The sequence below is a fragment of the Myxocyprinus asiaticus genome, chromosome 39 (assembly GCF_019703515.2).
Source record: "Myxocyprinus asiaticus isolate MX2 ecotype Aquarium Trade chromosome 39, UBuf_Myxa_2, whole genome shotgun sequence".
NCBI classification, from domain to species: Eukaryota; Metazoa; Chordata; class Actinopteri; order Cypriniformes; family Catostomidae; genus Myxocyprinus; species Myxocyprinus asiaticus.
In genome coordinates, this window is record NC_059382.1 from 7,258,412 (window position 1) to 7,273,065 (window position 14,654).

General features: G+C 40.4%; 1 protein-coding gene across 1 annotated transcript in view; it reads left to right on the forward strand.

Moving 5' to 3' along the window:
• Positions 1-14,654, forward strand: part of LOC127429839 (histone-lysine N-methyltransferase 2B-like) — a 54,724-nt gene that overhangs the window by 30,559 nt on the left and 9,511 nt on the right. Inside the window, exons 23-35 of the mRNA XM_051679114.1 lie at positions 403-540; positions 1,740-1,898; positions 2,010-2,127; positions 2,217-2,295; positions 2,413-2,573; positions 2,762-2,908; positions 3,007-6,040; positions 6,141-6,233; positions 6,380-6,489; positions 6,604-6,741; positions 8,313-8,565; positions 9,520-9,627; positions 11,760-11,843. Coding sequence (XP_051535074.1) covers positions 403-540; positions 1,740-1,898; positions 2,010-2,127; positions 2,217-2,295; positions 2,413-2,573; positions 2,762-2,908; positions 3,007-6,040; positions 6,141-6,233; positions 6,380-6,489; positions 6,604-6,741; positions 8,313-8,565; positions 9,520-9,627; positions 11,760-11,843 — 4,622 coding nt within the window. The remainder of the gene's footprint in view (positions 1-402; positions 541-1,739; positions 1,899-2,009; positions 2,128-2,216; positions 2,296-2,412; positions 2,574-2,761; positions 2,909-3,006; positions 6,041-6,140; positions 6,234-6,379; positions 6,490-6,603; positions 6,742-8,312; positions 8,566-9,519; positions 9,628-11,759; positions 11,844-14,654) is intronic.

Consider the following 14,654-nt stretch of genomic DNA (forward strand, 5'->3'; position numbering starts at 1 on the left):
AAGCTTAAAGGACAAAATGTGCTCATTGAAAATTTTTGGGGGGATTGTATCACCTGGATTGAAGATTTCCACTTAAAGATTTTCATGTCTACAGAAGTAATATTTTTGCCCCACTGTATTTGTAACCTTATAGTAGATGTAACAGCTTGTTAGTAGATTTGGGGGGATGGTAACATTGTAGTAGCATCCTATATATCAAAGTAGGTGTTGCTTTCTGATAACATCACTTTGGCACGGTACTGCCATAGTGCTTTTTTGTAAGGGTGCTTATGGAGTGACATTTTTCAGGTACCGTTTAATAAAGTTAGCAAATACACACCTAACTGTGATGCAAGTAAATTGATATTAGTGTCCCTAAAGCTGAAATTACACCTTTTGTGTCATATACCTTACCCTTGCCAGGATGCAGGAAGGCTGCTCTACCTAGGGCAGAATGAATGGGCTCATGTGAACTGCACCATGTGGTCTGCAGAGGTGTTTGAGGAGGATAATGGCTCACTTCTGCATGTTCACAGTGCTGTAGCACGAGGACGTCTGATGGTATGTTATCTCATAAAACTCTGGTTCAACACTGCTCACACCTTATAAGAACTTTATCAAAATGAACAATATTATGACATGATACTGAACAAATCATCAGTTAATATAGATACACATAAATTCCATTTCCACCTGGTATTAAGATGCATCTCGGGTGATCCGATCACATGTGGTCAGGTGAGACACATCGCTGTTTACACCTGGTTGTTTAAATGCACCTTCTTTGACCACTTGTGATCGGATTTGGAGGGAAGGGACTCTGTTTGATGAAGACATACATCAATCACTATGTCAGTGTGTTACTGCATGATAATAAAGCGCAACAAAGTCAGAAAAGACAAAGAAAGTGCGAAAGAAACATGCACTATTTCTCCCTGATACAGCTGAAATTTAATCTGAGCACAAAATCAAAATTTTGAGCAGAATTGTCTGTTATTTTAGTGGATTACCTGAATTAACCTGAGCTACAGATGTTCATACTTCACATAAGTGTCCCTGCATGACACACTGAAGAAGATCCATGAAGTTCTCTTGCTTGTGTACATATCCGCTTTTTAACATTTTCCAATCGGACAGTTATTTCCTTTTAAACCACTTGTAAACAACAATGTTTTTTTAGCGTAGCGGTTGATTGACAGGTGAGGGGTGACACTTCACCTACAGGACGGAGTTAGCGTTTACACATCAAATGTGATGCGTTCAGACATGTAAATGACCAGTCACGGTTCGTTTTGTTATTACATGCCATCGCGTTACTACAATAATAGACCAGTGTGCAACACAGTGTCATTCACATATCAGAGCCGCGGCACACACGTTTGAGCTCATAATGTTAAAGTGCTCGCCTGCTTCATTCTCCCTATCTCTCCTCAACAGTTCCCTGTAACTTTTAACTGTCTTGTCTAATGATAAAAAGGCATATCAATAAAACTAATATCGTATACTGTCTGCAAATATGTGTATATCTCGTTTAAACCGTAATAAACCAACCTCTCACAACTAAAGCAGATCCAGCATCCTGTGGAACGCTCATAAATCTTCCTCTGAAGCACATATTCTATCAGTCTCTCCTCAACAGTTCCCTGTAACTTTTCTAATGATAAAAGGCAAATATCAGTAAAACTTCTATTATATACCATCTGCAAATATGCAGATATCTCAAATAATGGTTTAACTAATCATCCATCTTCTGTCCATAGCGGTGCGAACGATGTAACCGAACTGGGGCAACGGTCGGTTGCTGCCTTACTTCATGCCAGAGCAACTACCACTTCATGTGTGCCCGTTTCCGCAACTGTGTCTTCCAGGATGATAAGAGAGTCTTCTGCCACAAGCACCGTGACCTTATAAGTGGAAAAGTATGCTTTCAGTTCATTTTCTTGTACTTTAGTTGTAGTCTTGCTGCCAATTTGTTTTTTTGGGGGCCTTGCACGTTGATTTGAGAACACTTTTTGTCTTTAATTTGCCAGATCATCTCTGGTAAAGGGTTTGAAGTACTCCGCAGAGTTTATGTGGATTTTGAAGGGATAAGTCTTCGCAGAAAGTTTTTGACTGGGTTGGAGCCGGAATCAATCAATTTAATGATAGGTTGGTTCTTTATGTTTTAATGTTACAAAGAGATAGACTTTTATAATATTACATAATGTGTGAATGAATAACAATTTTGTTTTGTTTAGGTTCTTTACTTGTAGAAAAGCTGGGAAAGCTAAGTGAATTATCGGCTTGTCATGGAAAACTTTTCCCAGTGGGTTACGAGTAAGTTGCTTTTGATAACATCTTATTTATGAAAGCCATTTGCTCCAGATATAATGGTAGAGCACACTTTCAGTTTTTCCCCTTGCTTGCACATTAACTAAGACTATTTGTTTTTAGATGCTCTCGCTGGTATTGGAGTACTGTGAACCCACTTTATCGCTGCAAATACACGTTTCGTGTTAGGGAGGTCCGGCCACCTGTTCAGGAAAAACCAGTGGAAGAGTTGCTTGACCAGGGGGGAAATTGTACAATTGCCCACAGTCCATGCGCCCAGTCAGGTAAGTCCAACTTAATGCTATTGCCTACAAAGTGATGGTTTAGAGATTTTTGGGTTTTCATAGAATTCTATACCTTGAATGCATTGTAAAGAATCGCTTTCGAGGAAATCATCTGCCAAACGAATAAATGTAAACAAATATGGGATGACAGCAGAAATATTCATACATATATTATATACTTCCCTTAGAATCTAAAAATGCGGAAGTGGATTTGACCTCCACGTCTTCCACATCTGTCTTTGCCAAACCGTACCTTGGTGCCCGCCCCAAAATCCCTTCATATCCTCAGAACAGAAGACCTGCTGGAGGACTGTACAGACCACTGCCTTGCCCTGGTAATCAAGATCAAATTAGTGAAGTAGTATATCAGCAATCATTTTAAGAATGTTGCTTTTTGAATTTTGCTTGTTAACCATTAATATGTTTTTCCCAGGAGCTGCCCCATCCAAGTCTCACCACATCTTGACTATCAGTGATTTGGATGACACTCGAAGGCCACGACGGCATAGTCCACACTCCCAGAATAGTGGTACCCGCAGTCACGTGACCTCCCCCACTCTTGGGTCCCCAGTGGGCCCAATTGCATCTAGAGCATGTGGTTCCCTCCACTCGAAAACCTCCCAGCCTACCTCCCCAGTTTTCCCCTTTGGTGCTACTGAAAACCTGCTGACCTCTTCATCAGCTCGTCCCACTGGTCGAAGTGCTTCCTCAGTTCGGGGTCCTGGAATAATGATGCCCCATTCTACCTCAGGACTGTTCTTACAGTCCACATGGCAAGGTGGCATCGGCAGCACTCCTTGCACCAACCGATCCCTCACCTCTCCCACCCACCTCTCCACGAGATCACAGCCTTTTGAGTTCAGTCAGTTAGACTCTCTAGAATTTCCACACAATTTCATAGCATCACCACAAGAGCATCCAGCAGAAAATGGTGCCTTGCCATTTGGAGACTCTTTGGGTACACAAAACCCTTACACCTCCTTCCACATGGAGGCAGATTTGACCATAGCACCTGAACTGAAAGCTGAGCTTGAAATTGAAGAAACTGTGCTGAATGAGGGAGTTGCTATGAACTGCAGTGCGCAAATTGTAGTTGAAGGTGAAGACAACCAGGATGACTTCTGGGAGCCAGATGAAGAGAAATCCAAAATGTCTGCCAAGAGATTGTCTTGTACTGTCAACAAGAGGGAAGACTGGGGTAATAGTTCCTCTGATGAGGACATGGAGAACTACTTCAATTTCACTCGCACTGTTGTTACTTGCAAGGCTCAAAGGGATGCCTCTCAGACACCTACATCTCCATCGTTGAGGCATATTTCCCAACTTGATGGTGTAGATGATGGGGCAGAGAGTGACACAAGTGTAACTAATAATGATAACCAGAGCATGAAGAAGTCAAATCAGGCCCAAAAGCCACACAAATCACCTAATGCTGAATCACACGAACAGACAGCCAGCAATGGGCTATGTTTGGCTTTTCCAAGTCCTGTTTCTGATATTTCGTCAGTTGGCTGTCGGTTAGAACCTTTGTCCAACTCTGACACTCATTCCTCAGAGGTTAATGCTAAGCAAGATTCCTGTGGTATAATTCAAACATTGCAGCCAGACCCTGTGGTAGGTATACTCCCACAAGACGCTTTGACTAATTTTGTTGACCCAAACACAGCATTTTCTACATATGGTAATGATTACCAAGCCACCAGTTTAGGTGTTGAGCCAGAGATACCCTTGTTCCTTGTAAGATGTGATCCACCTTCACCCAATGCACATTTCACAGAGCTGGTCCCAGTTCAGGAAGATTCTGTTAGTGACCCCCAAGAATCTATAGACTCAAAAGAAATATATTTGGATCCTAGTAGTGGGCACTTTGTATCTTCTATGGATGGCTCTACAGTTAACCCAAACCACTTTCCTGAGGGTGCTCCCGACCTTTCCACGTTGGGCCCAGTTAATGGTGTTCAGACTCCACTGCAGCAAACTCTTGTTCCTTCTTCAGTGTTTCCCAAATGTTCATCCTCCAGTCTCTCTGCACAAGTTCCTTGTCTAACATTCCCAAACTTGGCACCTTTGCCAGATATTCCCCTGTACCCTGTCCAAACTCCTGAGGGCAAGACAGTCTTGCCACCTCTGGAGAGTTTCAGAACCAAACTACATCCACCTACAGACCCAAGACATTCTTCCCCCACAGTTCCTGGAGGGTCAATGCCCTGTGTTTCCACAAATTTGCAGCAGAAACCAGAGTTAATGCTCTCTGTGCCATCAGCCACTGGTGTGCCCCATGGGACATATGGGCCAGTTTCAGGTACAGTGTCTGTTCCGCTGTACCCCACTTACTCACAGCCTATTGGTTCTACAACAGTCGCTGTAGTTTCCTCATCCCCCTCCGTGACCTCCCAACCATCCATGCAGTGCCAACCAATGCCTTCTGCCATTCAGCCAGCCTCTGGTCCAGTTGTCATGAATGGGTACAGCACTATGCCTATGCAAAGAGAAACTGCCGCAGGACGGACAATTTCCATAAATTTTTCAACCCCCAGATCAACGTTGGAACCCCAACAACCGTTGGTTACCCAAGCATTACCAGGTCATGCTATTCTCACTGTAAAGGAGGTTGGTGGACCCAATGTGGATCCTACTCCACATGTTTTACTTGTTAATCGACTTGGTCAGATTTTTGTCAAGAACCCCGAAAGCAACACCTTCCAGCTGCCGTCTCCAAATTCCCCTTCCTTCAATTGTGTCACCCAAATTGCCAGCCTCTTGCAAAGCAATGCCTTTTCGGCAACGCTTGCAGCAGCTGGTAACTTGCCCACAGTTGGAAGTGCCACCATTCCAATCCAAGTCCCGCAAATTTTGACTCCAGTGGTACAGACCTCTAATACCATTACCCAGCTACTCACTACCAGTAACAGTGGAACTGCTTCATTACCGGCAGATGCTAAGAAGCCACGTAGGAGTAAAAAAGCTTCCGCCGATGGTTCCACATCAGGAATAAAGAAGCCTCAGAATAAGAAAGAGTCTTCCACACCTAGGAGAATGAAGCATGCTAGCACACCAGGCCCCACAAGCAAAAAATGTACAGAGCAAACAACAACTTCCTCGGATGCATCTAATCAAGCAGAAAGTGCCCAGGCTATTATCAACCAAGCTATGGCTGGCTATTATGACCCCAACAAGACTGTTTCCCGTATTCTTAGCCCATCATCACCTTGTAACACTACCCCTGTTGGGCGAACTCAAACAACGTGTTCTGTAGTTTTACCCCCAGATCTCTTTGTCGAACCTGAGGCAACGACTTCCCCACCAGCTACTCCAGGAGCAGAACATCGACCAAAGCAGGTTCGAATGAAAAGAGTGTCCTCCCTATCTGATCGTATTGCCACCAAGAAATCAAAAGCGGACTTTTTAGAGCAAGAACGCTCTAGTGGATTGGAAGAACAACGCAAGTCAAGCGCAGTATCTGCTAGGTAAACAGAACCAGTTAGCATTTGTTCCGACCTAAGGATATTGTGGTTACTCTCAAATTGCATGGAATCTTTATTCATATAGTCCTTTGTCCCATTGCAGGTATGGAGTACGCATCAAAACACCAACCGTCAAGGGAATTCTTGACTTAGACAAGCTAAATGAAGAGCGAAATAGTGACTCTGAGAATGCAAGGTAAGCCATCAAAAGGAAAGGGGGTTATTCAGAGGGAATTTCACTTTGTCTCATTTCAACATCAACAATGGCATGACTAATTGACTCATATGTGGCTAGCAGATTGCTTCAATATACTTATGCATTTTGACTTCTTTCTGTTTTAGGCCTGGGCCTTGGGATCGTCTTTCAATGCCTCGAAGTGGAGACAGCAACAAGCCAGCAACTTGGGATTCTGCCAACCGCAGTGCACTAACTGAGTGGAACAAATACTCAGGTATACTATTTTATTCCTTTTATACTTGTTTTATTTTATTTTTCTTGTCAGTTCACGGTCTTTTAATTAAATGAAACATTGATGGTGTTAAATGATATTCTTAATTCTTGTTAGGGATGCTGTCCTGCTCAGATGACGAGATGCCTCCCTCAGAGAGTGAAGATCAGAGTCCTCCTAGCCGAGACCAACCCCACCTACGCTTCGAGATTATTAGTGATGATGGCTTCACTGTAGAGGCAGACAACATTGAAGGTATGAGATCATGTCTTAAAAATCTGTTTAACTCCTATTGCAATTTTGCCTGTTATGTTTTCCGGAACTGATTTTATTGTAGCATTAGATTATATATATATGTATGTATGTAGATATATACAGCTTTCGAAAAAATTTCTAAATTATCAGTTTCTCTGGATTTACTTTTTATAGGTATGTGTTTGAGTGAAATAAACATTTTTGTTTTATTCCATAAAGAACTGACAGCATTTCTCCCAAATTCTAAATAAAAATATTGTCATTTTGAGCGTTTATTTGCAGAATATGACAACTGGTCAAGTGTTTTCAGACCTCGAATAATGCAAAGAAAACAAGTTTATATTCATTTTAAACAACACAATACTAATGTTTTAACTTGGGAAGAGTTCAGAAATCAATATTTGGTGGAATAACCCTGATTTTCAATTACATATTTTAATGCGTCTTGGCATGCTCTCTACCAGTCTTTCACATTGCTGTTGGGTGACTTTATTCTATTTCTGGTGCAAAAATTCAAGCAGCTCGGCTTTGTTTGATGGCTTGTGGCCATCCATCTTCCTCTTGATCACATTCCAGTGGTTTTCAATGGGGTTCAGGTCTGGAGATTGGGCTGGCCATGACAGGGTCTTGATCCAGTGGTCCTCCATCCACACCTTAATTGACCTGGCTGTGTGGCATGGAGCATTGTCCTGCTTGAAAAAACAATCCTCAGAGTTGTGGAACATTGTCAGAGAAGAAGGAAGCAAGTTTTCTTCCAGAATAACCTTGTATGTGGCTTGATTCATGCGTCCTTCACCAAGACGAATCTGCCCAAATCCAGCCTTGCTGAAGCATGGGTGTGGCAGCATCATGTTGTGGTACTGGTGCACTTCACAAAATAGATGGCATCATGAGGAAGGAAATTATGTGGATATATAGAAGCAATATCTCAAGACATCAGCCAGGAAGTTAAAGCTTGGTCGCAAATGGGTCTTCAAAATGGACAGTGACCCCAAGCATACCTCCAAAGTTGTGGCAAAATGGCTCAAGGAAAACAAAGTCAAGGTATTGGAGTGGCCATCACAAAGCCCTGACCTCAATCCGATAGAAAATTTGGGCAGAACTGAAAAAGCGTGTGCGAGTAAGCAGGTCTACAAACCTGACTCAGTTCCACCAGTTCTGTCTGGAGAAATGGGCCAAAATTCCAGCAACTTATTGTGAGAAGCTTGTGGAAGGCTACCCAAAACTTTGACCCAAGTTAAACAATCTAAAGGCAATGCTACCAAATATTAACAAAGTGTATGTAAACTTCTGACCCATTGTGAATGTGAAGAAAGAAATAAAAGCTGAAATAAATAATTCTCTCTACTATTATTCTGACATTTCACATTCTTAAAATAATGATCTTACTGACCTAAGACGGGGAATGTTTTCTATGATTAAGTGTTAGGATTTGTGAAAAACTGTTTTTAAATGTATTTGGCTAAGGTGTATGTACATTTCTGACTTCAGCTGTATATATGTCATTATATATGTATGTATCCTGTACATATACTATGTTTTTTTTTAAATTTTGTCTCAATTCCTCACAGTGGCTTGGACAGCTGTTATCGAGGGAGTTCAGGAGGCCCGTGCAGTTGCTGGTCTGAGGCAGCTGTCTTTCTCTGGGATGACCGGGGCTCGTATGATGGGAATGCTGCATGATGCTGTTGTCTACCTGTTGGAACAACTCCAAGGGGCCAAAAGTTGCCAGCGTCACACCTTCCGCTTCCACAAGCAGGCCAGTCAGGACGACGATTTACCCATCAACCCAAGTGGCTGTGCTCGCTCTGAAGTCTACCTGAGGTCAGTTCAGCTTTTGGTGTTAAAATATATATTTTTTTGTTGATATTATTGATTGCTGTGTACTGTAGGCCAGTGACAGGTTCAATGATAAGGAAATTAAACAAACAATATATTGACTTCTAAAGCCACTTTATGTAATGCCTATTCAACGCATTACACTGCAAAACATTATTTTCAAGACAAGTGTTTTTGTCTAGTTTTCCTGTAAAATTATCTAAACATTCTTAAAACGTGATTTATTTACTTGTCAAGCAAAATGGTCTTGTTTTAAGAGGAATTTGACAATTAAGTTAACTGTAGACTTAAGACAAGAAATCTGCCAAAGGGGTAAGAAAAAAAACAATTTTTACCCCATTGGCAGACAGTTTTCTCATGTTTTAAGCATTTATCTTAGTAGATTTGGTTAGTTTTCTCTCAAACAAGACTTAAAATCTTAAGGAAGTTTTCTTGTCAAGTAAATAAATCACATTTTAAGAATGTTTAGATAATGTTACTGGAAAACAAGACAAAAATACTTCTCTTGAAAATCAAATTTTTGCAGTGTAATCATCTGCCACATTAATGTAATGTCTTTCATTTGTCTTCATTTGTAGGCTTTTATCGCTCATGTTTATTTTAATTAATTAGACGATTACAGAGATCACAGTTGTGTAAGGTGATTGTCCCTGTTTCATCAGCTTTGGATGAGAAAGTGTCTGCTAAATGACTAATAATTTATAACTAGCAACAAGGGAGTGGGTGTTGCCTGGATGCAGAATAATTTTTTGCACAGTGCTTGTAGGTAAGAAGCAAATGTGTAGGGGAGTTTGGTTGTGCTTTTGTATCTGTCTTAGAAAGCATGACCACAATGACGTTATCTAGGAGCTGAAATTCTCACGCAATTTAAGATGTTTAAAAACAGGATGTTTTCTTAGTAAAAGTCAGAAAATTCACCTACTCTTATGTGTTTCACAGGAAGTCGACCTTTGATATATTTAACTTCCTGGCGTCTCAGCACAGACAGCTTCCTGACACTGGCCTGTATGATGAGGAAGAGGATGAAGTTCTTCTCAAATCGACCAGGTATGTATTTTTCTTAATGAAAGTTTAAGATGTGTTTCTCTCATGTGGGGCAGAAAAACACAAGCATTATAAACTCGGCAAATAAAGAAACGTCCCTTTTTCAGGACACTGTATTTTAAAGATAATTTTGTAAAAATCCAAATAACTTTACAGATCTTTATTGTAAAGGGTTTAAACAATGTTTTCCATGCATGTTCAATGAGCCATAAACAATTAATGAACATGCACCTGTGGAACGGTCATTAAGACACGTACAGTTTACAGATGGTAGGCAGTTAAGGTCACAGTTATAAAAACTTAGGACACTAAAGAGACCTTTCTACTGACTCTGAAAAACACCAAAACAAAGATGCCCAGGGTCCCTGCTCATCTGCGTGAACGTGCCTTTGGCATGCTGCATGGAGGCATGAGGACTGCAGATGTGGCCAGGGCAATAAATTGCAATGTCCGTACTGTGAGACGCCTAAGACAGCACTACAGGGAGACAGGAAGGACAGCTGATCGTCCTCGCAGTGGTAGACCACGTGTAACAACACCTGCACAGGATCAGTACATCCGAATATCACGCCTCCGGGACAGGTACAGGATGGCAACAACAACTGCCCGAGTTACACCAGGAATGCACAATCCCTCCATCAGTGCTCAGACTGTCCGCAGTAGTCTGAGAGAGGCTGGACTGAGGGCTTGTAGGCCTGTTGTAAGGCAGGTCCTTACCAGACATCACCGGCTACAACGTCGCTAATGGGCACAAACACACCTTCGCTGGACCAGATAAGACTGGCAAAAAGTGCTCTTAACTGACGAGTCGCGGTTTTGTCTCACTGGGGGTGATTGTCGGATTCGCATTTATCATCAAAGGAATGAGTGTTACACCGAGGCCTGTACTCTGGAGCGGGATCAATTTGGAGGTGGAGGTTCCGTCATGGTCTGGGGCGGTGTGTCACAGCATCATCCATTATTCCATTCCATTCCATTTTTGTTAGTCACATGTCTGTGAAACTTGTTCAGTTTATGTCTTAGTTGTTGAATCTTTTTATGTTCATACAAATATTTACACATGTTAAGTTTGCTGAAAATAAAAGCAGTTGAAAGGAGAGGACATTTCTTTTTTTGCTGAGTTTATATATCAGTACAGAGCAGGTGGCGCAGCTGTAAATACCTAAAAAAAAAACTGAGATCTAGGAATCCCAAAATGTTGAACAATTTTCAAAAGATCTCAACACACCACTCTCATTTAGGTCACCAAGTGTAGTAACCCCCCTCACAATCCACTCTGACCAGCAGAAAGGGGACTTATCAATACATAATTTAGGGTTCAGCTGTATGCTTGAAGCAACATTTAAATAAATGTCTGAATTAAACATTCTGCACACTTTTTCCATACTGAGTGCAAATGTGAGATAACGGGGTGTAACTTCTCCGATTAGTTTGATAGAAAGGCTTTGCAATGGCAAAATAGGGGCAAGAGCTTCCCGTGTGCATGCGTGCGTGTGTGTGTATGTATATTTGTGTGTGTGTGTGTGTGTGTGTGTGTGTGTGTGTGTGTGTGTATATATATATATATATATATATATATATATATATATATATATATATATAATATAAACTTAGTGAAGGTATCATTAAAAAGCCAGAATTATTTCCCTCCTCTAGTAATACAACAATATATGCATGATGATGGTGATGCATAAAAGCCATTCCTGGCTATTGGTGTTTTTGGTACATTATTGTCCCCCTAGGGAAATTTGTTTTTGTGCTATACACATACAGGAAAACATTGTTGCTCTCCTTCAGATCATAAAATATATATGAGTAGTACACAAAGAACAATAAAAAAAAAAAAATACAAGTAAATGCATTATTTGTGTACATGAAAATTAATTATAATTTATTTAAACATTTAAAAATAAAGCAGTGAACAATAATGAATTACAATGAAAAATAATAAATAAATAAAGGAGTAATAAATAATAAAGAAGAAATAAATGCATACATAAATGCATAAGAGAATTATGTTCCTTTAAGTCTTTAAGGTGCTGATGGTATTATCATTCCTCTTTCTTGGCGTAACTGAGTATTATTTTAGATGATTGATAAGATTAATAAATGTTTTTTTAACTATTGTTTTAAAGGCGTGCAACAAGTTTGGAGCTTCCGATGGCTATGCGCTTTAGACATCTGGAGAGAACATCCAAAGAAGCCGTTGGTGTTTACAGGTGGGTTAACAGATTTTTTTTTAACCATCAAATGGGAAACAGAGTCATAGTTTCAGGTCTATCTTTAACCCAGTCTTGTGGAAATTATCACTTTGTCTGGTGAACATTTTGCAGAAGCCACAACAGGATGGTAGCATGTATAAAAATGGCAATAGCAAGAAGGAAATATTGAGCTAATGTTGCTTAGTTTTTAGCGGTACGGCCAGTCCCCAGCATGAATTTAGTTTAAATGCAGAAAATACAGCCATGTCAGAAGTAAAATAGGCCTGAATTCTTCTGAGTACTGAAGTTCACACAAGGTCTTTGAGGCAGGCTTATAAAAATGGGTTTGCACTTTGGAAGCAACTCAAGGGATTCATGATGTTTCTAATAATCTTTGGAATCCAGTCTACAATCCATTTTCAGATTCTTGGTGGTTAGACTTGGTTTTATAGAATGTTTCTTGTTTTGTTAACGATAAAGTGACATTACTTTATCAATGGCATAACCAAACAAAATGGCTAAATAATGACCATTTTCAAAGGGTTTCATGAACATTTACACAAGTGGCATACCAGTGTGTGTGTGTGTGTGTGTGTGTGTGTGTGTGTGTGTGTGTGTGTGTGTATGTGTGTGTGTGTATATATATATATATATATATATATATATATATATATATATATATACTGCTTATATTCACATAGAAAACATGAGAAACAAAATATATATACATGGAATCAACATTTAATCCCCACCACTACCCCTCCCCAACCCCACCCCTACCCCAACAAACACTCCCGTGGTCACATGAGCGCATATACACAAAAATAAATAAAATAAAAATAATAATAAATATATATATATAAAATAATCACACACATCTACATCTAAACCTCTCTCTCTCCACTATAGGGGCAAGAACTTCCCGTTCAATACAAAACCAGGGAGGGGCTCTCTCAGGTGGAAGCGACCAATGAGCCAAATGTCTAAGACCGAATGCATAATTATAAAACAAAGTCTTGGGTAGGCCTAGCCCACCTTTGTCGATCGGCCTATTCAACTTATTAAAATGTCTAGGATGCTTACCATTTCAAATGAAGGAAATCACTATGCTATCAAATTGCTTGAAATAAGGGAGGGGGACATCTGCAGGGAGAGACTGTAGCAAGTAGTTGAATTTGGAATACAATTCATTTGAATAACATTAACCTTCCCAATCACAGATAAATGTAATGAAGCCCACCTACTTACATCGCTTGAAAACCTTTTTATTAAGGGGTCAAAATTAACTCTAATTAAATCACACAAATTTGCTGGGAATAAAATGCCCAATTACTTAATGCCCTGTTTGGGCCACTGGAAGGCACCCGGCTGGAAGACCGTTACTGGGCAGTATGCTGTCAGAGCCAAAGCTTCGAATTTAGACCAACTGACTGTATTCTGAGGACTTAGAAAAGGTATTAATAATGCTGTGAATAATGGGGTCAGAGACGAATAATAAAGTATCATCTGCGTAAAGCAAAAGCTTATGCACCATACCTCCCGCCACCACCCCTGGAAAATCATCCTCCTTTCTTATCGCAGCTGTTAATGGCTCCAGGGCAAGACAATAATGCCGGGTGCCCCTATCCAGAGTAAAATAATCTGAAATTAATCCATTTGTTTGTACCGCCGCTACCGGATGTCTATAAAGTAACTTAATCCATCCAATAAAAGTGTTCTCGAACCCGTATATTTCCAAAATCTTAAAAAGATAATCCCATTCTTCCATATCAAATGCCTTTTTGCCGTCAAGTGAGATGGCAGTGACCGGAGTCTGATCATTCACCACTGACCACATGATAATGATGAAATGTATCAGAAGAGCTGTGGCCCGAATAAACCCCACCTGGTCTATATGTATAAGAGATTTCATAACTTAATCGGCTAGCCAGGATTTTTGACAATATTTTTACCTCTAGCTGAATCAGAGAAATTGGATGGTAATTCTTACACTCGCTTGGATCTTTGTCCTTTTTAAGAATCAGACTGCTCCAGGCTTGTGTCATGGTTGGTGGAAGCTTCCCATTCTTTAATGATTCCGTATAAACTTCTAACAAAAGTGGAGCCAGTTCTGTAGCATAAGATCTAAAAAAAAAATTCAGCAGCAAAGCCATCTGGCCCTGGAGCCTTGCCTGTATGCAAGGCCTTAATTACCTTGCCAAGCTTCTCCAAGGTTATCTCAGAATCAAGCAAATTTTTTTGATCAATCGTCAGTTTAGGTAGTTCTAATGGTTCCACAAAGTTTCTAATATCTTCATCAGTAGACGAAGTTGTGGAACTATAGAGATCAAGATAGAATTCTTTAAAAGCATTATTAATATCAATGGCTGAGGTAAATATTTAATCACCAGCAGATATCACTGAGGGAATGGTAGAAAGACTCTCTTTGCTTTATGTATCTAGCCAAAAGCTTCCCTGCTTTGTCCCCCAATTCAAAGTATGACTGTCTTGCCCTGAATAGCCAAAACTCCACCTTCCGTGACAAAATAGTATTATATCTGTATTTCAGTCGGGTCAATTCTCTGAGGCCATCAGACGACATTCGGCGCTTCAGCTCTGCCTCTGCACTTTTAATATTCCCTTTCAACTCCACGAGTTCTCGTGCTATGGATTTTTTGATGAATGAGGCATACTGTAGATCTGGCCCCTAAGAACCACCTTAAGTGCCTCCCAAGCCACATCCACAGAGGATACTGAGGACCAGTTGGTCTCCAGATGAACATTGATTTCAGCCTTTAATATTTGTTGAAATTCAAGATTTTGATAAAGGGATACATTAAAGCACCAACT